This window comes from Drosophila yakuba, chromosome 3R (genome assembly GCF_016746365.2).
Source record: "Drosophila yakuba strain Tai18E2 chromosome 3R, Prin_Dyak_Tai18E2_2.1, whole genome shotgun sequence".
NCBI classification, from domain to species: Eukaryota; Metazoa; Arthropoda; class Insecta; order Diptera; family Drosophilidae; genus Drosophila; species Drosophila yakuba.
This window is the reverse complement of record NC_052530.2, coordinates 29,425,813-29,450,721: the sequence shown is the minus strand read 5'-3', so window position 1 is coordinate 29,450,721 and position 24,909 is coordinate 29,425,813. Positions and strand designations below refer to the sequence as shown.

General features: G+C 43.2%; 1 protein-coding gene across 1 annotated transcript; it reads right to left on the bottom strand.

Annotated features, from left to right (window-relative positions):
* Positions 1-9,857: 9,857 nt before the first annotated feature.
* LOC6538938 (mucin-5AC) lies at positions 9,858-24,535 on the bottom strand. Its single transcript, XM_015193641.3, has 4 exons — positions 23,464-24,535; positions 18,127-18,353; positions 11,793-13,608; positions 9,858-11,435 (listed from the first exon to the last, which is right to left on the bottom strand). The coding sequence occupies exons 2-4, from the start codon at positions 18,169-18,171 to the stop codon at positions 10,651-10,653; spliced, it is 2,646 nt and encodes an 881-aa protein (XP_015049127.1). The 5' UTR covers positions 18,172-18,353; positions 23,464-24,535; the 3' UTR covers positions 9,858-10,650.
* Positions 24,536-24,909: the final 374 nt, after the last annotated feature.

Below are 24,909 nucleotides of genomic sequence, written 5' to 3'. Positions count from 1 at the left end.
CGAATGTAGAATGTGGAAGGGCGGAGATGCAAATGCAATTCATTTGATATACGGTAGACACTTGAAAAGAGCAATTATATTTCGATTCGTATTACGGATGCGTAACTTGATCAATAAAATGCTTGACATGATATCAACAGTCGTCTGAGTCCAGGGGTTGAATGAGTTGCAGTGGCCAGGGGTTCTAATTGGACTAGTCAACCCCTGGATGATGCCCTTTGGATGATGCTGAGGAGGGGGTGGTTAATTGGAACTCAGGTGTGCTGCATGGGAATTCGCTTGCGTGTGCTGCTATTCCGATCATTAGCCGCACTCCCTCCAAAGGGGAGGATGCTCTACTAAACCAGATGACGATGACATATCAATTTTTGGCATTCCCTTGACCGTTCATCGAGTTCAGGGCGTAATTGTAATTGTGGGAACTCATGAATATGCAGATGAGGAGGCTGCATCTGCTAGATCTTCCCACGTTGTTAAACATGTTTTATATTTAAAATGTTTACAATCACAAACAATAATGTAGTATATGTATAGTTTTGGAAACTGTACTGCTTCTGAATGTAGCGAGTTTTCTTATGGCAATAAAGCAATTCGTCATTCATCAAGTCGTAGTTGAGGAATATACGACTTTAGGAAGTTTGAGCGCTGTGGTGATTTCCCCTTTCGCTTCATTGAGACCAACTATCAGCTCCCTTGCTTAATGAACTCGGGACGCCGGCAAGTCGCTAATCCGGGGGATTAGCGCTAAATCCACCACAAGAATTGAAACAGCAGTCACCGGCAGGTCGGAATATTGCAGACCATATATCGCCTACCTATGCCAGGTAAGCAACCACCCACTGCCAACCCAACGGCCATTCAAGGTCGCCGATGAATAAAAGTGAATAAAAAATTCCCCGAATTTTTGCGACTTTTTTACAAAGTTCGTTGAGGACGAAAAGCGAAAGGATTTTTATGGGCCTTCGGTTTAGGTAGCGATTATACGTCTTAATGACGAGTTAGCACCTTTTTGTGTTCGAAGAATGCAGGTAGCTACTGTACGGGTTGGCTTCGCTTTTTGTGCCACTTTCGCTGCGTTTTTATGAATTGCTCGACGGCTCGGAAGAAAGGGTTAAGACGCCACACGGCTAATGGCAATTCGAGGTTCGAGCGAAATGAAAGGGTTATACAGTGTTAAATAGCTGGGAAATTCACTTCATTTGCATGCTGGAGGTGGAAAATTCCCGCTCCTCGCTTTTATGGCCCAAAAGTTGCCATCGCCGACGCCGTCGCTCCGAATTCATTGAGCATTGAGCAAACTCTTCGAGGGAAGACCGAAACCGACCCTATTTCCATGGTTATTTCCCCAGGTATTTTAGCTCTGACCCTGCGCTTTGGTCATTATGAATCGCGCCAGACTTTTGATGGGAAAGACCCGAAATGTCATTAGATGAGTGTTTTGTTTCAGTTTTATGGCTTGTCGCTATCTGGTGCAGCAGAACAATTGCAGTTCAGTACACATGTCCTCACAAATGCGTAGGAATATGCATGTAAAATATATAGGATCATATTGAATATTTCCTAACTTGGGATATGGGCCTAATCTTTATGAAGTCCCCACAGTCAAACCTCTCAACCCCTGAAAGCTAGCAGAGTCTAGACTAAAATACTAATCTCTAAAGATTTACAAATCCTTGAATAGGATTTCTGTTATAACATTTCAGGGCGATCAATACAACACTTTGAAATTACAAATAAATCTACATATTTGGCGGGCTTAACTCTTTCCCAAACTGTAACCAAATCCAGTTGAGACAACCATCAATTATCCGTTTTGGCGCCAAGAAGACAAACAATCAGAAGTCCTTTGGCGCTCACAATATGCAAATGCACCCAGAAACTGCGGAAACGAAAACCTTTGACGACAACTTCCGCCGGAGCAAGACAGCAGAGCAGCAAAGTTCATAAAAGCAAAAAGCCTGGCAAACGCAAAACTGAAAAGTGCAAACAGACAGGGGAGTGAAGGGAAGATAACTCCGAATATCCTTTCCCGGGAACGAGATCCACAGGAAGCGACTCGCAAATCACGTCAAACTGAAGTGCAAATGGAACCCCAAGAGGCCCAAAGGGCAGGAAGTGGACTATTAGACCCTAAAGAGGACAAACAGCCTAGGAAAAGCGCAATAATTACACGGCGGGCAAATTGAATCAGGGGAACGGGGACACAGATAAGCAATCTGATCTTGAGAAATCAGGCGAACAATCCCAAAACATGAAATTAAAGTGCTCGAATATCTTTGGAAAAAATTGCGCAAGTCGGTAGGACATGCCGGCAGAAAGTTGAGCAACTTTTCTCGGGATTTGACAGCCAGATTTCGGGTCCTTGGAGTGGCGAGGTTCCCAGACCTGCACGTGCAAAATCAAATCCTCCAGATAGGTTTCATATTCGTGGCTGCCACGGAAACGCGGCCAGAACAATGGGACACACCTCCAAGATTTGGGCCACAACTACAATCCGATATCCGATGCGAGATTCACCGAGTCTTCTCCGCCAAGTTCTCCGATTTCAGGCTGTTGAATGCCCCCGAGATTATTTATGCAACAGGAGAGCCAGAGGAAACAAGTGATGAAGTCGCTGCTTCCATTTCCAATTCAGTTTTGATTGTTATGTCCTGCACAAGGAGAAATTTATCCAAATGTCTGTAAGTGATATATTCAATTACAAAAAGAGCAGTTTATTTAGCTAGCATATTTAATTGAAGAACAATTTTCTCAACAGTAAAGTTATCTAATTTTTAACGTATAGTAATATCAATACTTTATTACACTTTTAACGAATTTGCTATACATTTCTCTTGGTGTAATAGTTGGACCTTGCATAAGTGCCAGTACCTTAGTCTCGAGTCTGAATTTGAGGACCTTTTGTGGTGCTCGCAAAGAGGAGCCTCTTTGTTTCTCGCATCTCAACATTTGCCAGCCAACATAACTTAAGGACTTTTTGTTTGCCTTTTTTACAATTGAATACCAGCTCGCTGCTGTTAAGTAGGATGTCCTGTTTGCCGCTGGCCCTTTGTTTTTCAAAGGACATAGAGGGCCAGAAACCAGGCCACGTCTCGTTTGCATCTTTAAGCCCGAAGATTATGTCATACGCAGATTATTGCAGATACGAGTAGTCTAATATCTGCGTTACATTTCTCACGCCCGAGACTGTTGGCAATAGTTTCCGATTTCATTCCCCGATATGACGAGAAATTTTACACATTTCTTGCAAAAATCTGCGAGTGAAATGTGTTTATGTTTTCACTTTTGCGACAGGAGATAGAATATCTATGAACTCTTACCGAATGTTTCTCGCTTTTCCGGCTAAAAGTGTTCACAGATCTTGGCAGATAGTTGCATTAGAAGCGGTAGATCTCTTTGATTTTATTAGACAGCCCTAAGACGGCTCGCTTTCAAAATTATCTGAGTAAACAGGAAATGTAAACTCAGTAACAAAGTGCCTTACACTTTTAAAGAACTTCATTTCCCAAGTAGATAAAATATCTGAACTGATTGTCTCCTCGTACTAAGGTATCACACATTTAAAGTATTGCTATATTGAGGGAACTCGAATGTCTTTTGAGACCATTGAAATTTGATTACAATTATTTGTTTTTTAACTGCAAATACGATGGGAATTTGAAAATATTATCAGTACTAACCAGTAGACCCCTTTATTCCTTTCAAATTTCCATTTATCCCCACTCTTTCCTTTCTATGCAGTCAAGCGAGTTCGTTGCTCTGGCGGGATCATTAACCTTCAACCTTTCAACTTGCACTTGGCTCCATAGTCATAATAGAATAACAAACATCGTCGTCCTTTTTCTGTTCCGTGGGAAGAGAGATGTAAGCTCCCACTCAAGGATCCACGGCTGATTGAAATTGAATACAGAGCGCTGGCAATTCGGAGTCTATTATTACGCACAATGCACCTGATGGCACCTGATGCCCTAAGATTTTACAACGAAACATAACAATCGATTCACCACTGATGCGGGAAATTTTAAATTCTATATTTTTCACAAAAAATATGGGTATTGAGTAAATAGCGAATCTTGAGCAACCAGCTTCCACGAACTGAGCAGAAACAAGAGAGAACGCTATAGTCGAGTTCCCCGACTATCTGATACCCGTTACTCAGCTAGTGTAAGTGCGAAGGACAGGTTTCGCGGTTTGTGGGCGTTAGAGTGGGTGTGGCCAAAAGTTTTTTGGCGAATAGATAGAAATTTACAAGACTAATACAAAAATGAAAAAATATCAAAACATTTTTCAAAAGTGTGGCCGTGGCAGCTTTGGGCGGTTTGTGGGCGTTAGAGTGGGCGTGGCAAAAAGTTTTTTTGCAAATCGATAGAAATTTTCAAGACCAATACAAAAATGAAAAAATATTAAAACATTTTTCAAAAGTGTGGGCGTGGCAGTTTTGGGCGGTTTGTGGGCGTTAGAGTGGGCGTGGCAACATGAATCGACAAACTTGCGCTGCGTCTATGTCTCTGGAGTCTGTGTGCTTAGTCTCAACTTTCTAGCTTTTGTAGTTCCTGAGATCTCGACGTTCATACGGACAGACAGACGGACGGACAGACGGACAGACGGACAGACGGACAGACGGACAGACGGACAGACGGACAGACGGACGGACAGACGGACATGGCCAAATCGACTCGGCTATTGATCCTGATCAAGAATATATATACTTTATATGGTCGGAAACGCTTCCTTCTGCCTGTTACATACTTTTCAACGAATCTAGTATACCCTTTTACTCTACGAGTAACGGGTATAAAAAGGGTTAGCCAAAACGAGTGGAAGAATGCAAAAGAAAGGATTTCAATTTCCTTGGCCTTTTTGTCGAGCAAATTCGAACAAGTGGGCGATCAATCTAGCATGCGCAATATGCTCTTTGTTTCAGTCATGAAATTATTATCTATCCAGGAGCAGGGAAATCCAAGGAAACCCTCATCAAATCGCTAACTGGAGGTAGCTGAAAAGGGGCAATTCTGGGCATGGCTTATCGATTGGATGGAATCTTCGGAAGGTGGAGTTGGAGCTGGAGCTGGAGAAATGTGGTCCACAATGGACTACCAGGGAAGCGGGTGAGTTGTCAGCGAAGGGAGATTTCCATGGAAGATAGATGGCCACAGATTCTTTCTTTCCACATGAATAAATGTGAAAGTTTCATAACGATACCCTGTAAAAACCAATGGTGTGCTTCGCAATAGCGTGGATTAGAATCAAGCTACGGCATTAGGTATCATCCAGTCGACAAACTACACTTTTGAGTAATAATTTGTTTTGTGATTTGTCTACCAATTAATGCACGATCATGACTGGGCTACTGACTGACGGCATTTTGATTTCGCCTGCCAGCGCGTATCGAATGTCAGCGACGTGGGAAGCACGCACAGGATTCCAGGATCGGAGCTCGGATAAAGGAGCCCAGTCCGTCAAGATGAAAGATATGCGAGATCAACATGTAATCTTTGGCATAAATACGAGAAACGCTTAAGGAAAACTGACAACAACGGCGGGACAATGAGCGCATGTTGCATGCCCGATCGAATGTCCTTTGATATCAAACGTTAAAGGAGCACCGGTACTTGAATTTCATTATGCGAAAAGGTACAGGCCGTTCCATCCTTTGTGCCCCGTTGACGAGACCTGTTGTCGTCTGGGTCCACATTTTTCATTTGAAGTCTGAGTCAATGCACTCAAAAAAAAGCATGCTTATAAACGAACTACGAAATCTTTCTATCCTCAAACCCATTTTAGTTTTGCTACTTCAGTGATGGAAAGACCATGCTCTCTGTTTCTCACTTTTAATATCCCTTATAAAAGATTAATGCAAACTTGCAGCCAGATTAATGCCAAAATGAAGTGCAAATTGGAGGCTGCCTTTCTTGAGTGTGGCAAAGAAGCAACCCCAGCAGTTCGGGGGAATTTCGAGGTCGATGCTGCCGGTGCGGCTGCCTCGATCCTTTTTTACCCGGAACGCACACTTCAACCCTCCGGAACCCGCACCCGTGCCTTTAGTCCTGTGGTCCTGTAGTCCTGCACTCCTGCCCCGAATGTCCTGCCTGTCAACTCCTTTTGTCATCGCCATCATTTGCGGCCGCTTGACACTTGCAGATTAGTAAAGTGTTGAGTGCGGAGGAATACTTTTCCTGCTAATTGCCGGCGTACAATTAGTTGTGCTCCAAATCGATTGCAGCCTGCAGGACTCGCAGGATACACAGAACATGGTGCAGTGCAATGATTTGCATTCTTCATTGTCTGAACATCTGACCATCCCTCTCGATTTTTTTTGTTGAATTAACTTCTCAGCTTGATTCATGACTTTTGGTAATTTTAATCTTCGTTTCCGGTGTTGCACTTTTTTGTGGGCGTTTTGCTTGGCCTGGTTCTGTTTAAACACTTTCTTTGATTTAAAGTATCTTCAAGTGGTTGGAAATTTATGAGCAAGAAAAAGGAATAAGAATAAATATATTATAAGAGATAAATGTACCTAAGCCAAAACATTTAGGTAACAAAAACTGTAAAGTATGTACGAGTATAGTAGTTGATTTAAAATAATACAAAACTGTGAAACACATATTTCAATTAAAATTAAGTAAAGTCTTCCTTAATATGATGCGTATTCACTGTAAGACGATTTCCTTGAAAAAGTAGCATGCTTTTAGGCATTTTTGCCGGAAACGGCTGCGTAGATAAACGTGTAAAATAAATGTAAAAAAGACAGAAGCAATGGCCATACAATAGAGATAAATATGTAGTCATATACCAAATAAATATTATATACATATGCCTAGGAAAATGAGTACAAACTACTAGTATTACGAAACACAGGTGTGGTAGAGATCTTTATTTTATAACTTTATTAAAGTGATCAGTCTTTAAAGAGAAAACTGATTTCCTTATTGATCTTTATGATATGACTGTATGTTCTTTTACCAATTCATCGTACGCACTCTTCTTTTACTTTTAATTATTGCAATATGGTAATAAAAAATGATTAACAGCAGCACATCCTCCGCTCGTTGCAACAATGTTTCGTGTTTTATCACCACGTTGTCCTCTCTAAAAATAATCCACCCAATGTGCATAAATTAGGATCCCCAATGTCTGGGCTGTGTACACGCTAATTATAATGACAAATCGGTCAATTATAAGGCCATGTCATAAATTGCCGAGCCGCGATCGATCAGCCCCCAGATACCCACTCGACTTGTATATTGAATAAAATGGTTCGTAAATTGTGAAAACATGCCTGTTCATCGTGCTCACCTGCATGGGGGCGACTTCATTAAGTGGCCGCGGATCCCTGGAACATGGGATCGAAATAATTAACAGGACTCGCTGGCTAGGCGAAAAGTGCCGATTCTTGTAAGCCAGATCAATGGGCGAGCAATTTGCCAGCTGCTCAAGGCAAAAGTAAGAGGAAGCCTGGTCATCGAAATCGCGGACTTAATGAAGCCAGTGGACAGACTGCTCGAAAGCTGTCAGAATGCCCATTGCGCCGCCACGCCCACCGCATTAAAAAGCCACTGACCAGGACTTGGGGGCGGGGGCGTGGCACCTTTCAACCTGTCATAACGATCGGCGGTCGTGTAGTTTTCAAATTTATTGACGCCCCCTAAAGGCGAGACTCTACACCAAAAACAATGCAATCATCAAAAGAAATACCCAAAATAGTTTTTAATTTTTATCCTGAACCCGTTTGTGAAATTCTTTAGTTATCTGAGGCGAAGTAAATGGTCATAAGCTGAGCATGTTACCTATAAAAATAGGTTTCTATTCAGTCTTCACACTTATTAAATGCTAAAGCATGCTAAAAATATCTGACGCTTTTTAAAATCAAAGGGAATGATCACTATTTTCCGTGCACCGTTGGAACTGAAACGTGTTTTCGCCGCATTCATCATGCTGCATTTCAGTTAAGTTCTTTCACTCCAGCAAAAGGCGAGGAGAACCGTATCGTCCGGTAATTGCCGCACTTAAGCGCAACGGTATAACCAGTTCCTGACCCATCTCGAATCTCGAAAGCCAGCTCCTCCTCCCTGGGAGATGTCCATCAGGCAGCTGACCGCAGAAAGGGCACGGCCAGGTCCCCCCATCTACAGCTCCAAACTCATCCCAACCCATCCCATCCCATCCACATCCACATGCACATCCAATCCCCATCCACAAACTTTTGTCTCTGCCTCTCTGGCATTTCGCATTACATCTGCAACTGCCCAGGCACATTCTCTTTTTCCCTACCCTTGAATAGGGGTATTGCAATTGTTTTAAAAACGATGACGAATTCTTGTATAAAATATTAACTACAAAATCAGCTTATCATCAGATGTACAACCAATATATAGATAATAGTGTAAATTACTTTACCTTTGGACAAAGTTCATATTATCTGATCTGATAAAGATCCTAAGGTTAAGTTAAGTACGAATAGTTTATAACTTTTAAACTTTCATTGGGTGTACCAGATTTCCAAGTGTATTCTAAGTCTCGGTGCCGGATGCTCACGTTCCCTTCGTGATTTTATGGTCATGTGCCGTATTTCTTCACGCAGATCGCGTCGTTGATGCAGCCGGGTCAGAATCGCACTCAGGGGGACTCGAACTCCAACTCCAACTCCAGCTCCAGCTCCAGCTCCCAGCTTGGGTTGATTGCCGGTTTGCGATAAGACAGCATACCAAAGTCCGTACTGCGATTGTCTTACATATCTAAAAATAGCAGGGCACTGAAAATGAATCTGAATCTGAGTCTGAAACTGCAACTGGCAACTGAAACCTGGCACTGGCGCATGCAATCATTAGTGGAAATTTTAGCGGCCAATCTCTGGAGTCCAATATCCAGTCCCCAAGGGGCAATAAAACCAGCCAAATGACGACACGCAGACGCCTAAGAAGCAGCTTCTTCTGTAGAGGATGGTGGCATCCAAGGTGGAAACTTCTTTCCAACCGACCGCAAGCAAGGTCGTTCAGCGACCTTCACATCCTTCACATCCACTTGGTTTCCCGTTGAGTGCAGAGCATGGGCTCGGTTTCTTGGGGCAGATCAGTAAACAAGCGCTGGACATTTATGGAAATGCTAAATGCGAAATGCTGCTCTTAATTGGCCAAATGTGGCTCTATAAACCTATAAGGCCCTAAACTGCCGCCTTGACTTTGTCACAGGTTCCTTGTTGCCCCTCCAACTCGCAGCTTCGGAGATTCCAGTGCTCCTCTGTCTCTCAGCTTCCGCGTTTCACTCGCAAGAGTGATAGCCCAGCAGGTTTGGGCTGTCGGGACATTATCGTTATCCCAGCACAGAAGAGCTCTTGTGACTGTTTATCTTCTTAATCCGTGAACTGGAAAAAATACCTGAAATAACCATAAACTGCAACCCAGAAGAGGAAATCAAACTATTGTATATATCTTTGATTAAATGTAAGGAATGAGAGACATTCCATATTTTACAAGTGACATTTTAATGTTCTGCAGATAAGGCTCATATATGATTTTAAAAGAACCAATGCATAAAAAAGAACCAAAATTAAGCCCACACTCCCCATTTCTCTTAGTGTACTCATGCGAGCAAACTACCCCGTGAGCTGCGAATTCCTGGCGTCAGCTGTCCTGCTGCTGCTTTGTCACTTGTTCATATCAATTAAATTTTAATGATATTGTCCGGAAAAACGACTCCCTCCGTCGCGCTGCACGCTGCATGTTTTTAATCAATTTTAAGTGGCTATTTACTTTGCGGATCCGCGGAGTAGTTGCCCCCAGGACAACCTGTTTCCCAATCACATCCGTTCCGATGCCCAATCCCGCTGCGAGATGAATGAGTAATGCGCACAACTGCGATTTGATTTAGTCTCAATGGAATTTAGTTTATTTCACTACACAAGTCGCTTAATGCTCTAATTAGGATAGTTTTTCGCTCGTTCTTAATGCTGGTAGGTGCTGGGAGTTTATGGCAAGTTGCTATAGTTCTGCGGAATTTCGGGTGTGCTGGTCGGCTGAATAAATTAGGCTCGGATTTGCGTTTACAATTACAATACCAACAACTACAATAAATTAATTAAAACATTAACTAAACATTAAACAAAATTCGTTTACTGACTAAACACACACGCACACACACACACACTGATCTCGTGGGAACTCAACTAGTGGCTAAGTTCTAGGGTACATCTATCTAGGTTTATCTATCTAGGTTTAGGTTTTCTACGCTAACTACAATACGACTTGGATCACATGTGAATGCCTTTGCAGCTGTCTCTTCAGTGGGAAGGTGCGGGGTTTTTGTATTTTGGCACTCGGGAAATCACCGATATGCCTTTGGAAAGTCGCCACATATCTGCGTTTTCGTTTTACAACTAAAACTAGGGCTTACAACTTAAACAATGTAAATCTTAATCAGCCAAATAGGTTTCTTAGCAAATAATTGTTTTCTAGGCTTCGCTTAACTTAAAAGAGTTTGAATATTTCTAGTAATTCCAATATATTAACCATCGATTCTAAGTATTAAGACGGTTTGTTTTTTGTAAATGTTTTCCTAAGCATCCCTGTACTTTCCAAAGATTTCCCTGCATACTGGCGACTCTCCTCCCTCCATTTCGAGTGCATTCCCGAGTGGAGCCTGACCATGTGGCCCCTACTTGAGCTTCAGAAACGTGAGCAACGCCTTCTGTATCAGACTGCGATTGATGGTGGAGTCGGCGGTGTAACGCACTCCCCACAGGTTTCCATCGTTGTGGTCCACCACTCCGTACTCGCCGACGATGAAGCCGTCGTCGGTCTTCTCCTCCACCCGATACTTTCGGTAGTTGCGTCCCTCGACCACGTAGGCCACTTTGTCTTCGTCTTCGGTGCCTCCTCCCTGGCCCTCTGATCCCGAGTCCCCATCCCCATCCCCATCCCCGCCAGCATCGCCATCATCATCGCCATCCGAATAATCGTTGGCATTTGCATTGTAAACCACCGAGCCACGTCCTCTGTTGATGCCACGACTTGGGCTGGCGGTGGTGCTCGATTGGGGCACTGGACTGGCTGGCGTTGTGATTTGCCCCACTGCCCCACTCCCTGCCACACCACCACCACCAGCACCACCACCACCTGCACCGCCCTGCGGTCCGTGGGCTCGTCCGTTTGTCATAACACTAACGGACTCCTCAATTTCGTAATTCTGCTCTGAGGTCGGAGTGTAGAGCTCGGGGCGCTCGGTGGTGAAGTGCTGCATCTGCTGGTGCTGCAGATGTGCCTGCTGCTTCGCGGACGAGGTGGCCGAGCTGGATGAGGTGGACGAGGAGGACGTGGAGGACGAGCTGGAGCTGTACGAATAGCCACCGCCTGACCCCGAAGATGATGGCGGCGATGGGTCCACCGCGGACGCCGCTGCTCCATGTTGGTGTGCAAATTTGGAAACACACTTGACTAGATCTGCGGGGCGAGATGCAACAAAAGATGATGTTTGATAAGTTCAAGATTAGTTGGCCGGGGTTCAAGTGGTTAAACCTCTGCGTTGTCGCTGTCTGTCATAAGTACACTGTGCCCAAAAATCACTCTAGTAATGCTATAATGAGTTATGCTCTTTAATGGAACCCCAATTTACAATGGCTACTCCCTAAGTGAAACATAATCATCGATCCATTCAAGCTGGTCGTTATAAATGATATACGATTAAAGCTGATGGGCACAGAAAATTGATCTGTTTAATTTATGCATTGCAACACTCGCCCTGCTGCACAGTGTAATTTGTTTAACCAGATTCAGATCCGCGATCCGACTTGGACTCACCTCTGTTGGGCAATCCTTTGGCATTTTGATTAGAATGTTGATGCGGCGGTGATGAATGCTGACGCTGTTGCTCCCAGCATGGACTTGGCTGTTGCTGTTGCTGTTGCGGTTCGTGTTGCTGCAGATGCTGCTGCTGCTGCTGTTGCTGCTGCTGATGCTGCTGCTTCTGATGTTGCTGGTGGTAGTGACTCGGACCTGAGTGCTTCGATAAAATTGGCTCCAGTGGATGCGGCTGCGGCTGCGGTGCATTCAATAAATCATAAGGCAATTTATCCAAGTTGAAGAGTACTCGGCGCGTTGGATGCGCCGACTGCGGTTGTGGCTGTGGCTGCTGCTGCTGCTGGTGGCTGTAGCTGTGATAGTGGTGCTGCCAAGTGGTTGGCCTGATGCTGGCGGAAGTGCTGCTTCTGGGAGGCTTCACTGTGGTGACCCTGCTGGCCAGCGTTGCTGCCGTTCCACTGGCTGCTGCTGCCGTGCTGCTCGGCGTGGCTACTGTGCTGGTGCTGGTGGTGGTGGTGGTGCTTGTGCTCTGGGCCTCGCCAAAAGCGATGCGCGAGACAATCGCAGGTCGTGGTCTGGATCGCAGGGGCACAAAGGTGCTGGTGGTGGTGGCTGCCAGTGGTGCTTTCTCGGTGCTGCTGGTGGAGGTTGATGGGGAGGAGGTGGTGCTAACCAGCGGTGGTGCTGCCGTTGTGGTCAGTGTTTGTGGCCAGTAGGTTTTCGCTGGTTCGCCATACACTTTCGAGGGTTGCGAGTACACTTTCGCTGGCTCCGAGTAAAACTTCGAGGGCTGTCCGTAGACTTTCGAGGGCTCTGAGTACACCTTCTCCGGCTGTCCGTACATCTTGGCGGGCTCTGAGTACACCCTAGCTGGCTCGGAGTAGAACTTACTGGGCACACTGTACATTTTCGATGGTACTGAGTAGAACTTGGCTGGCTCTGACGAGTGGGCATGCTTCAGGCTCTCACTTACATTTCGCTGGGCCTCTGCCAAAATGCCACTTCTGGACTGCTGCCAGGTTTGCAAATCATCCACGTTCTGGGAGATGGAACTGTAGGATATGGACCTGGACTGAGGTCCTCTTCCCTGTTTGGTGTCATGGTATATCACCGTTTGAAAGGGTAAACCTGCCCCAGCTGCGGTTCCCACACCGCTTTCCTCTTCTGTCACCTGGCTTTGGTTTTTCAAAAAGGAATGCGAGGAGGAAGCTGCCAGTAAAGGGGCAGCCAGTACACTCTGGATGTTGGAGGCACTGTTCAGGGAATCCACCTCGCTGTCCATGGAATCGCCAGCCAATCTGGGCTCGGTTTCCTCAATCGAAAGCTCACTTTTATGCGAGCGGTTCACAAAGTCCGAGCCCGTTCCAGTCACACCAGAGGCACTGCTCCTCGAAGGACCTCTCTTGCTGGAGGAGCTCACACTAACGGCCACCACTTTGACCTCGTCACTCGACTTTCCTTTCACCTTACTGGGGGCATCTTCGAGGAACACTATTTTACTGCCTGAGGTCACCAGCTTCGCCACCTGCTTGGAGTCGGACGGCTCCTCGGTCTGGGAGTTTCCAGATGTCAGGGAGTTCCTGTAGCGGTTCCTGCTAAGATCCAGGCTTCTTCCGGTGGCCGATCTGTGGTGGGATGACGGGGATGATGGGGATGCTGACTCTGCCCTGCCCTCGAAATCCTGTTCGCCGCTGTGCAAGCTTCGTTGCTGGTCATCATGGTCAAGGAACAGCTTGAGGAACTCGTTGCCCGCGATGAGCTCACTCTGCCTGCCACTTGGAAAGGGAGCTGGGCGCGTCCGGCAGCCGGACAACATCTGAAATGTCAGAGATAGAGGCGTGTTAGTTGTGCTCGACATTACTGAAGTGCAATCGGTGGTGAGAGCATCGACACTTGAAAATGAGTAATTTATTGAGAAATCTCAAGCATATTTCTTGCAACTGCAAGCGGTGAGCTTATCTCAGCGATCTATTTATAAATTTGCGTAATTAAAATATCATTTGTATCGATCCACATGAGCTGAGTTATGTCTTCATGTCGCTAGCAAATATGCCAAAGTCATGCAATGGTCGACCGAGATCTGGACTTTAGCTCATTGGCATTTGAATAATAATGCGGCTGGTCTATTAAGACATCAGAGGAATGCTGCGGTGCGCCGTTTGAAGTGGCGCATGTTACTGTGGAGTCCCTAGTCAAGTGGCAAATGTGGCATAATTAACCGCGTTGCAAGTGCTCAAGTGGGTGGTAGGTAAGGTAGCGAAAACACCCATCGAATGAACAGCTTGGATTATGGATTGTCCAATGGGCAAATAGATGCAAATCGTTTGACTGGAAAATGGAGCAACTAGTTAAACGATGCCGATCAAAGTGTCACTCTGTGTCATTAAGATATTTATGTTCCTGCCATTTGCATGCATTTCACTGACTCATCGCGGGATTGATTAACTTGTTTGCTGTTAAGGAAGTCAGTTTTCGAACCTGTTCTTATTGACATCTGATCGCTTTTTGGGTTTTTATCCCTTCTGATGAGCAATGCTTACATTTAGGGAAATAAAACACGAACATTACGTGGAAGAAACAGAAAATAAGAGTTAAGAGTTAGTTGACTGAAAATCCCAACTTTTTCTTTAACCCTTCCCTGCCATTGAACAAACTAATAATTTGCATTTAATGCACCATTAAATTGCTTTAGCAGCTTGCTTATCTACATCCATATCTTTGGCATAACACCACGAGTATCCATAACACTCTAGTGCAAATTCATGGCCAGAGATCGGCCATAAATTTGTATCAGGACACACACACCCACCGCAGAAACAAAAGACTTAGGGCACGAACTCGCCCTGCCAAACGACCCGCCGATGAAATCGAAGCTAATAAAACATATTTATGGATATTTATCGATCGCCATAAGTATTAGCATTGCTAATTGCAACGAGGCAGATCATTTACTAGCCAAACACTTTTGATCCATTCGGGCGAATTTGAAAGGCGCAATTCGCAAAACAATAAAAAATAGCGAAAATTGAATCGAATATTAATGGAAATCGATCGCAGCGGCGAACATAATAGCATAATTATTCAAGCTGTTTTATAGGTGTATTCAATATATTTATTTTTTTTTTTGCTCTAACGTGTGTACTTATTCCCCTGAGCAAGAACAACAACAACATCCGGCAGTGCAGTGGGCGCCTGTCGCCGAGCATTTTCTAGAGCAAATTTGAGCGAACACCTTCGCACATGTGCTAAAGTTACCCACCAACCCAGCAAGCCAGCAAGTAAACCGACTGACTGACCAACCAGTTACTATAATACTATATCTCCAGATCGGTTAGTCATCCGGCGGGTCGCCTTGCCTTTTATGTCTAAAATTGCAGAAGTAACCGACCGCGGGCGTTGAATGGAAAATGGAAAAGCGACAGTTAGCATTGACACCAAATCAACGGCCCAGGGAGCCCAGGGAATTATTATTCGTGTGACAATTACAAAAGGGCCAACTATTTGGTTTCGCCCAAAGACAAAGAAATAAACGTTCTAAAAATACCAAGCCAACTGGAACAATGCGCATTCCTTTCCATTGTGGGGTTATTTAAAACGCCCGCTCAGTGACGTGCTCCAGTTTAATGAATGAATTGGGTAATGGTTTCGCATTCGGGTTTTGGGTTCCTTCAACCAGCGCCAAAGTGATAAGCATTTATTAATCTTGATTGATTTATCAGGTAGCTAATCCTGTTTCGACATTCTTTTGCACTTTGCCTGCCGAAGCTGACCATTTATCATTCGATTGTGCCGTTTTGGCGACAATTTTCACGGCTGTCAACTTAGCGGAAGTGTCAAAAAAAGTCAACTTTCAGAATATCACGTATCCGCCTTGTGTGCGCGTGAATAGCCAGCAGACAATTAAGCAATAATCACGCCTTAATGAGCGCTCTCTTTATTAGGATCATTTGGAGCACTCGATTGGCTTTCAAGTGCCGCTGATGCTGCCATTCGATACCCAATACTCGATACTCGATGCCCGATGCTTTAATTAGCCACAATCGTCGTGATTTCAGTTTTTACGCTTGACACCATACAAACGCCACGGGTTGACAGATTGAATTCATGTTTGCGTTATGCAAATTTCGGAAGTAATTTGATTGATATGGGATCATAGACATGGCACAGTACATACTGCTATATAAACAGGATTTGTGGAGAGGGGCCAGTGACTCAGGCCACGAACTAAGATATCGAATGCGGAAAAAGTCATGTAACCCCCCATTTCTGGCATTTCTGCATATTTCGAGTGGAGTCCACGTCCGCGGGCTGTTTGTGCTAGAAGTGGGCGGCTTTCAAAGGAGCAGCCACCGTCAGCCACCGTGGCAATTTGCGGCCAAAACAGTCGGTGGCCAAGTGAATGTGTCAGCGGGTCCATTTTCCCCACAAGCCCAGCCTAAACTGGCCGGGCCAAAGTCTAATCTCTGGTAGCAGACATCGGACATCAGACATTCGCCGCTCTTGGCCACCACCCGCTGTCGTCAGCTGGGCGACACATTGTGTGCAGAGTATTACAAGCAAATGCCCGCGGCGCTTTATGCACTCAGAAAACACAATAAACTTAGACTGAAGAAAAACCATAACTGCAATCAAGAGTAATCGATATACAGAATAGAAACACAGCTCTTTATTTTCCCGAGTGTTGCTATCCGTCTGTCGATCTTCCAGCCAAGTGCAGCCCACATTAGGGCCGTGCTCAATGCCACAAGTTGGGGCGGATTCGAATTCGGATTCGGACTCCAGTTCGCATTTGAGTCGATCCAAATTGCAGCTATCAACTTGGGCTGTGGCACAATAACACACATTTATTAATTACACTGCAGAGACACTGCACATTTCGTGTGGGAAATTAACCCATGCTGGCCCCAGATCGTTTAGGAGCAACTCAAAGCCATAAACAAAACCGTTTATTTGATGAATACTCGTGTAACCCAAGACATGGATGTGCCACGGTGGGTTAAAATAATGGCTTATAATCGCCTAGAAAATCCGAGTTTAGAATGTAGTTGCACCACTGGCAGTGCCCCCACTGCACCACCGCACCACTCCCTGCCCCGCTGAGCATAATTTGCAAATTGCCGTAGTCATCGCCATTGAATGGCCAAAAGACAGAGCCTGGGCTTTAGCCACAAAACCCAAACAGAGCAAAACTTGGAGCCACAATACAGAGGCACTCCAAGCGTCAGTTGCAAATAAAACACTCGCAAAAAATGGGTAATTAATAAGATCGGACTGTTGTCACTCTGCAAATGAAATCGTCCAGATGAAAATTAGTTTGAAATATAAACGTTGAAGTATTCCCAAGTAATAAACGTAAAGGTCATCGTAAATTATGCTTAACTAGGCAATACAATTTGTAAACCTATCCACTAAAAATGAATATACTGATAATATAAAACTTCAAACCGAATGAAAAGGAAAATAAATTTACATAATTTTGTATCCCATAAAATACATTTAATTGCCAACTTTTCTCTGAGTACAGTGGTTAAACCACTGCAGTTAAATCGCGTGCAATTATTTAGTTTACTCGGCTTCAGTTTGGCTCACTCCGCTCCACATTACTCACAATCAACTGGGTCTGTCTAATGAGCAGTCAATAAAGTGCCGGCCAGGCAGACAGAAAAGCGAGAGTGTGTGGTAAAAATGAATTCGAAATGCATTTGCTAGCCAGCAGAATTATGGATGATTTGGGCCAATAAAAGCGAAGTGGGCAAACAAATGGAGTGCGATCGCACCATTAAACCATTTTTCAAAACGCATTGGCCAAGCTAATGGTGCAGCCCATGTGAATGCATTTGGCAATTGCACTTTTGTGAATGGCATTTGTGGCCATAAAGATGAGGTCTCAATTGGAGTTTATACTCTTCGAACGATGCCATTTGAATCAGTTTCGTTGGACTGTTGAACTGTTACATCGAAATCGAAGTCGTGGGGATGGAGGACGTAACTTTCCAAGTTGAAGATCAGATAAATTGATTGATTGCTTTCGGCTGTGTTGAAATGAAAATGAGTTTTGTTTTTTCAATTTATCACAACTTCTGGCAGATATATTTAATTTCTTTTTCTGTAACAGCACCCAAACTATTTAGGATTTCATGACATAAAAGACAATTACTAACCATTCTTAAAAGTGCTTGAAATAGAGTGTAAACTCGTTTGTTTGCTTGCCCAGTTGACCAAATCTCAGCCTTGAACTTAAGCGATTTTTGGACAAAAAACCGAGCAAGTTCCCTGGAATTCCGAGAGCACCTGGCCATAAACAAGCGAACAACAAACTTAATGCGACACTTACCAGCAGCAAGAAACCGAATTTAAGGAGCCAGCAAAAGTGTGCCATTCCGCTGTCGATTGAGTCCACCTGTCCACCAGTTAATGAAGCTTCCAGTTAATGCTTCTTTTGTTCTCGCTGCTCAATGGGTATCGCTTTGCTGGGGCTCCTCAGTGAATCATTGGGCCTCCTTTGACCACCAGCTGCACTGCGATCATTCTGGCCACTGTCGCTCGGGATTTGCTTAATGGCTGCAATTGGGAAAGACAAAAAGTGGTAATTAGCCAGCGAAGTAGTAAACAAGGTACCAAAATGATCGCCCATTAAAAATACTTTGCAAACGTATAACAAATCGCGCGACGAGAGCAAATTCATTGCGTTCAATCGATAAGGCATGGGAAAAATCCGCGCCAAATGTCAAGGTGCATTTCACACCAGAAATCGCCGAGAGTCGCAGCACTTGCAACTAATTCCAAGTCTCGGCGGATTCCGCAGTTAGCTGAATGCACTTAACAAAAAAGTAAGCATGAAAATATATGAATATTAATTTCTTTAATTTTATTAGTAAGTATTTGTAGTGGGTGTGGCATACGCCCACCTTCTGTGTTGATGTTTACTTACCAAGTTCAAAGACTTTTAAGGGCTTGTGGTGTTTTTATTTTTTTTTTTGGGTGTAGAAGAATCATTGAACTTGTATTGGCAGCAGGTTGGCCACACAAACTAGCAACTGGCAACTTCAAGAAGCGTCCACAACAAGTTGCAGAGTCTGGCCACAACAAAAAGTGAAGTCGAGAGCCAAAAGCCAAGCCCAAAAACCAAATCCAAAAAATCCATAGCCCAGACAGATGCTCAGTCGTCTGTTGCAATTTCAACATATTTATAATTAATGGCGAGGTATTTTGATAGCTTTTTGTTGCCAGCAATTGGCATGCCATTGAAGTGGGTACCGAGATTTGGTCGAAGCTGCTGCAATCGATGATGAGTTTGATTTGGCCAGGCATAATTTAATTAACCGTTCTCAGGCATTTCCGCCACTCCGAGACCATGTAATTAAACTCCGGCCAAAGTCAAATTCATAAAAAAAAATTCATATTTCTTGTGGCAAAAAATCTAAGGCTAGACAAAAGCCGAAAGAAAGACAGAGACACCAGGCGAAAACCAGTTCTAATTCTTATCAAGCCTTCTTCACAGGCCATATAATTACTCATGGTCTCTCTGGATATTTTGTGGTTTTTTTTTATTTGCCAGACAGCATTTAATTACTGAGGTATTCTGCGGGGAAAACAAATATGTTTATGGCGCGCAGGCATCTCATTAAAAACGAAAGTTTCCAAGTTTCGTTCTTAGCCAAGTGAGGGGTCATTAATTAGCCAAAAGTCATATGGAAATGCCAGAACCTCCCATTTAAGCCGGCACCCATTATATTTCATTCTATTCTCCTCTGTTCGGTTCGGTTCTGGCCTTTTGTCTGACGTCATTTCAATTTCTTTACTTCTCTGCTTTTTTTTCAGCTGCCCCGCTGGCAGATGTTCATCATTTACTCAGGTTACTCTGTAAGTTCCTTGGCCTTTCAAGTCGCTTGTAAAATGGTTGCCCATTGGAAAGTAAAAGTTCTGACGTCCGTCGTTTTGTTCACACATTCATTATCGGCAATTTAGCGTCTCTGAATTGCAACTAGTCTATAACTACTTTAACCATAGCTGCACCCACTTGTCATAGGAATTGGAATCGGAATATGTTCTAGTTCTGACTTTGCCTGGGAGCAAGTATCTCCGACGACCACTTGGGTTAAGGCCAAAAGCAAAAACAACTGCAGGGGATATAGGAAATCAATGAACTTGGAATACCCTTTGCTAGTGAAGTATACTTGTATAGCCGCAATTAAGTTTCTTCTTGGGAAATAATATATTTAGATAAAAACAAGTTTTCGGGCTTTGGAACTAGTTGTTGGTTACTTTGAAGATCTCTTAATGATGGGAGATGATAGATAAATGGAGTTCATAAACTTGGAAATTGCAATGAATTTTACAATCAAAACAGGCTGATGTCACTAGCTGTAAATCAAATGTGTCTAAATAATTCTACATCAATTTATTCGCCGCAATTATCGAACTCCCTTCTTTGGTAATGCAGCAACCGCAGCTTGGTCTTGAAATCCTAATGGAATAATCGCACTCGTGAATGGCCATTGGCCATTGGCGTTACTAAATTTGTGCCACACTCGCACTCTCGGGCAGTTAGTATATAAATTAGAATGCTAATCGATAGTTATGGATACGCCCTGAAAACGAGAGCCCGGGGAAACTGGCAGATTGCAGATCGCAGATCGGCAAGGTGAGGTGAGGTGAGGTGAGGTGAGAATGTTGGACAATGGGCGACTGACAGATTCCGGTTAATAAACTTGATTTAAAACCAGAAGTGAACACTGCGGGCAAAAGGTAATGGCAAATAAATTGCCACTAAGTACACACACACAATGCGCAGTCCCCGTACAAATGACACAAAACAAACAAGAGGCGAAATAAAATGAAAATGTGTAACAAATGGACAAACGTGGCCCGCACCCGCAATTCACTTCGATTCAGATACCGATTCCGATTCCGATTCAGATCCAGAAACAGATTGAGATTCAGACGGGGACGAGACAAGTGTTGGACCCTGTGACAAATTGTCAAACATTCGCATTCTCAGAAAACGTCGCACTACGATTGCAATTCATTAACAATCGAAGTGTAGTTGATTCGAGTTCAGTTCGATTGACTTGAGTTGAATTCAGTCGAGTTGAGGGACGGCCAGGCTCAAAGCCGAGGCGGCCAAAGAAGGGAGAGGCCACACGTCGTATGCGCTATTTTATCAGCAGCATTTAACATATGTACATCCATTAAAACACTATGCTTGAATAGGAACATACTTTAAGAAAGTGCATGCTTAGTTAGCAGAACATTTAAATAAACTCTTTATTTACACACAACTGGTTCACGAATGAAACAAACAACCCTCCTCAAGGGTATAAAAAGCAATCACAGAGTCAATGCAAAAGCCAAAACTCTGCCAAAGTCACAAAAGACATTCGAGCGAGCTCTAATTGGAGCGTTTTCTGTTTGTGTTTATGTTTCCATGGAATTTCTAAGAGTTTATTGCACTCCTTTGGCCATTTGTCATCGCGATGTTGTGACCAAAACTGAAAATGTGGCCAAAACTAAAACAGTGCAATCCCAACCTGTTTGTCTATCTGTCGCAGGTCGCGCGACTTTGAGGCGTTTTGTCAGCGTTTTTTGCCGCCGCTGGTTTCGTTTTACTCTGCCGCAGCATATAATTTGTTAATTTAACTTTTTGCAGCCTTTAATTGTTTTGGCCAAAGCTCAGCGACTACTGGCAGCTACTGCAGGCAGTTTGCGCTGCAATTACGCTCTTAATAATAATTTGGCTGAAAAAAATGTTGAACGGTTTGCCAACGCTTCCACTTTTGCAATCTGGCTCAGAATGTGGGGGCCATTAGATTATAGACATTATCGATATGACTATCTGATTGATTAAGGGTCGCGCTAAGGCTACGAAAACTTAGCGTAATGACAGGAGTGTTTATGTGATGGAGATTGCAAATACTTCGCTGGGTTATTGCAAATAAAACATAAACATTTGATGGAGTCATTAATGGTCTCCAAGAGTTTGTTTTTCTTGGAATAATTATAAATAAGAAGTAAAAAGTAATAAAAATATGGCAGTAAGATTTTACTCTACGGGTTTCAATTTCTTATTAAATTGATTGATTCATTACACTTATTGCCCATTAAATCAAACGAGATTTAGCTCTCTTATGCGGTCATTTGGTAGAGTTATTAATAGCAGCCATAATTTCCAATGTGTTCTAATTTGAAGCAATTTGGCTATTGATACGGTTGAATTACGTACGTGTTCCCCCAGTTAAGATTCTATTAATTGAATACAAATTAAATTATGATCTAGATCGTATTGTTTCGGCACTGGGTCCATTGAAAATGAGATCGTAAATTATGCCGCTAAATTGCTGCCATAAATTTTCCTTCAAACAATCCATTGCACACAATTACTGCCCTTGGATGGATATTCAAGCTTTTCCTTGGCATTCAGCTGGCAGCGTACTTTCAATCTGACAAATCTGAAATTAATTCACTCCACGGCGATTTATTTTTTTGCTTTTGTTTCTGTTTTTTTTTTTTTGGTTCGTATTTTGTATCTGAATGCCAGGTGGGACAGTGGGTCACTAAATCAACGCCCAATTACAAGCGAACCGTTAATTATTTCGGTAAGTTCGAAATAAGCAGGGCGTCTAAAAATAATAACGCATATAGGGACCATTAAAATCTCGTTTGTCGATCGCGCGCATGGGAGATATGAATCTGCCTGCGAAATAAATTAATGCCTTAATCCACGCCCGTCCATCACAAATCGGGAATTCGAGCCGCACAAAAGAAACAAATACTCTTTCATTCAGGCTTTGCGTTGTTTTTTTTTTGTTGGTTTTTTTATGATTTCAAAACCCAAACACTAATGCACTTGCATGCCAATTGACTGACTCACACCGACAGACTTTCATCCGTGACCTTGAGGCGACTGGCCGACATATCTCCCAACCGGCACCGCCCACCGCCCTCCGCCCTCCCGCCTTTCCGCCCATCCGCCTTTCCGCCAGATTTCCACGGCCTGAAGACAAATCCACTTTGTGGCCAAGTCGAAAACAAAAACAACACCAAAGCCGCTCGTTGAGCAAGGCAGCCGAGCGAGCACAAAAAAAATATACCAAAAATGCAGAAAAAACTGTAACAAAAATTAAAACTCAGCAGCAAAAAATTTGAGTAACAGGCCGACTGCAAAACAAACGAAAACCAAGCAAAAAAAATCGCAAAAAGGGGGAGGAAAATCCTAAAAACATAAGAAACGCGTTTGCGCATAAAAACTCTTTGGATTTGGCCAATTTTAGCCGTTTGGCTATAAAACGATCTATATATACACTTTGCGATCTTATTCCTGCACAGAAAGAATTTTTGAGCACTAAGCAAAATGAGATGAGATATTAAATTACATTTGAATAATTTATTTAACAAACAAAGTGCGAATGTATATATTTTATAATTTTAAAAAAATTAGTCCTATTTTTATAAATTTAATAAAGGGAATAGTTTTCGAAATAGTAAAACATTTTTAAGTGCCCCAATAAATATTTTAAATGTATCATTTTAGTGTTAGTCACAAAAGTCCACTTCTTTGGTGGTGTTACAATTTAAGTACACATCTTAACAAATTCATGAAGAATTTCGTTAGTTTTTTTTTCCGTGTGGCATATTATTAACCGTTACTTTTTACCAAACCCGCCGAGCTTACCAATAATGCACCCACCACATTTATAGTTGTTAGTGGCTCTAATCCCTCGTTGTCGTTGTTGTTGGATTTGATTGTTAAGCTTTCTATATTTACGGGTGGTTGTTGCTGTTTTAGGTTTCAGTTGTTGTGTTCGACTGTTGTTCGACTGTTCAATGCAATTGTTGCTAAGCCGTTATCTCAAATTGGAGCAATATTGGCGCGAGCTTTGAACGGATTTCGCAGACTGCGATTTGTTTATGGCTCTTTGAAAAGTATTTGTATTTGTATTTGTTCGTTTCGCGGACTTAATATATTTTGTTTTGATTCGGGCTTAATTATATTTAATGGATTAAGGCACACACTTGTAACACACACTGGCACACGTACACACTAACACACACGCACACACTCTGAAAACTCTGTATTTAACTGACTTGGTCGAAAGAGGTCTTTGAAATGTATCCTTGATGTTTTGGAACGGTCCTTAAATAGGTTTTCAGCTGTGTTGCTCGTGTCGCTGTTTTCGACTCGGAAAAAGGCTCCTTTTCGAGGCTTGAGAAATAGAAGGGGGGAAGGGTGGGGCCACTGCAGAGTGCACTGCCTAACTGAAAAAGATACTTTCACGACCAGAAACACGTAGTGATTTTATTCAGGAAAACCTCGGAAAGTCTCTCGAGCGCCGCGCATGCGTCCGTTTGGCTACAGCGTCCACAATTAACTGAATTCCCACAGCGATCAGAAACTGATAAGTCGCCCAAGAAGCCAGGCTGAAAAGCTCCGAGAGCGCTCGCGTACTCGGACTTGGCTCAAACACCAGGTTTAAGCCACATTCACAACAGAACTCAGCCAAGTGCCAAGGCAAAAACACGAAAGGCAAAGCAAAAAGCGCAAGTACAAACATAAATCCGCCAGCAAACAAATCGCACCCGAAAGTCAGACTCTCTCAATCAGCTTGTGCTCGCCAAGATTCGCACATCTGATGGCTTGAAGTCGAGTCGCGTGGACACTTGACCAAAACAGATATCTAAGACCAGAGAGTGGGCTCTTTCTTAAATCTATTTTTGCAGAATAGAATATGCAAATGTTCTAAAACAAAACTAAACGTTTTAAACATTTAGCTCATTTAAAGAACTAAATCCTAATGAACGATTTAAATTATTTCAAGATGAACAAAGCTCTCAATTTTACATAAAATGTAAAATGTGTAGAATGTAAAATGTGTCTAAGTCTATAGTAACTTAGTAGAGACACGAACCAATGCCAAGCAGACGTGCTTCCTAATATTTAATAAACAATTATAGTTTTTTAGCATCAAGCAAATAACTTTACGAGGTGCTAAGAATATAGCAATATAATCAATGAAATAGTCAGCATGTAAAAATTAGAATATATTTATATGGAAACTGATAACACAAACAAATAGTTTATCAAAAAAAAAAAAGTTACCTTTACCCCCATATATTTTGA

What these genes read in the sequence shown, in the direction of transcription:
- LOC6538938 (XM_015193641.3), bottom strand. Translation starts at nt 18,171, where the DNA reads ATGGCACACTTTTGCTGGCTCCTTAAATTCGGTTTCTTGCTGCTG. An exon ending in AATTCGGTTTCTTGCTGCTG is followed by an intron (nt 13,609 to 18,126) that starts GTAAGTGTCGCA and finishes CTGACATTTCAG; the next exon opens with ATGTTGTCCGGCTGCCGGAC. An exon ending in CAAAGGATTGCCCAACAGAG is followed by an intron (nt 11,436 to 11,792) that starts GTGAGTCCAAGT and finishes CTCGCCCCGCAG; the next exon opens with ATCTAGTCAAGTGTGTTTCC.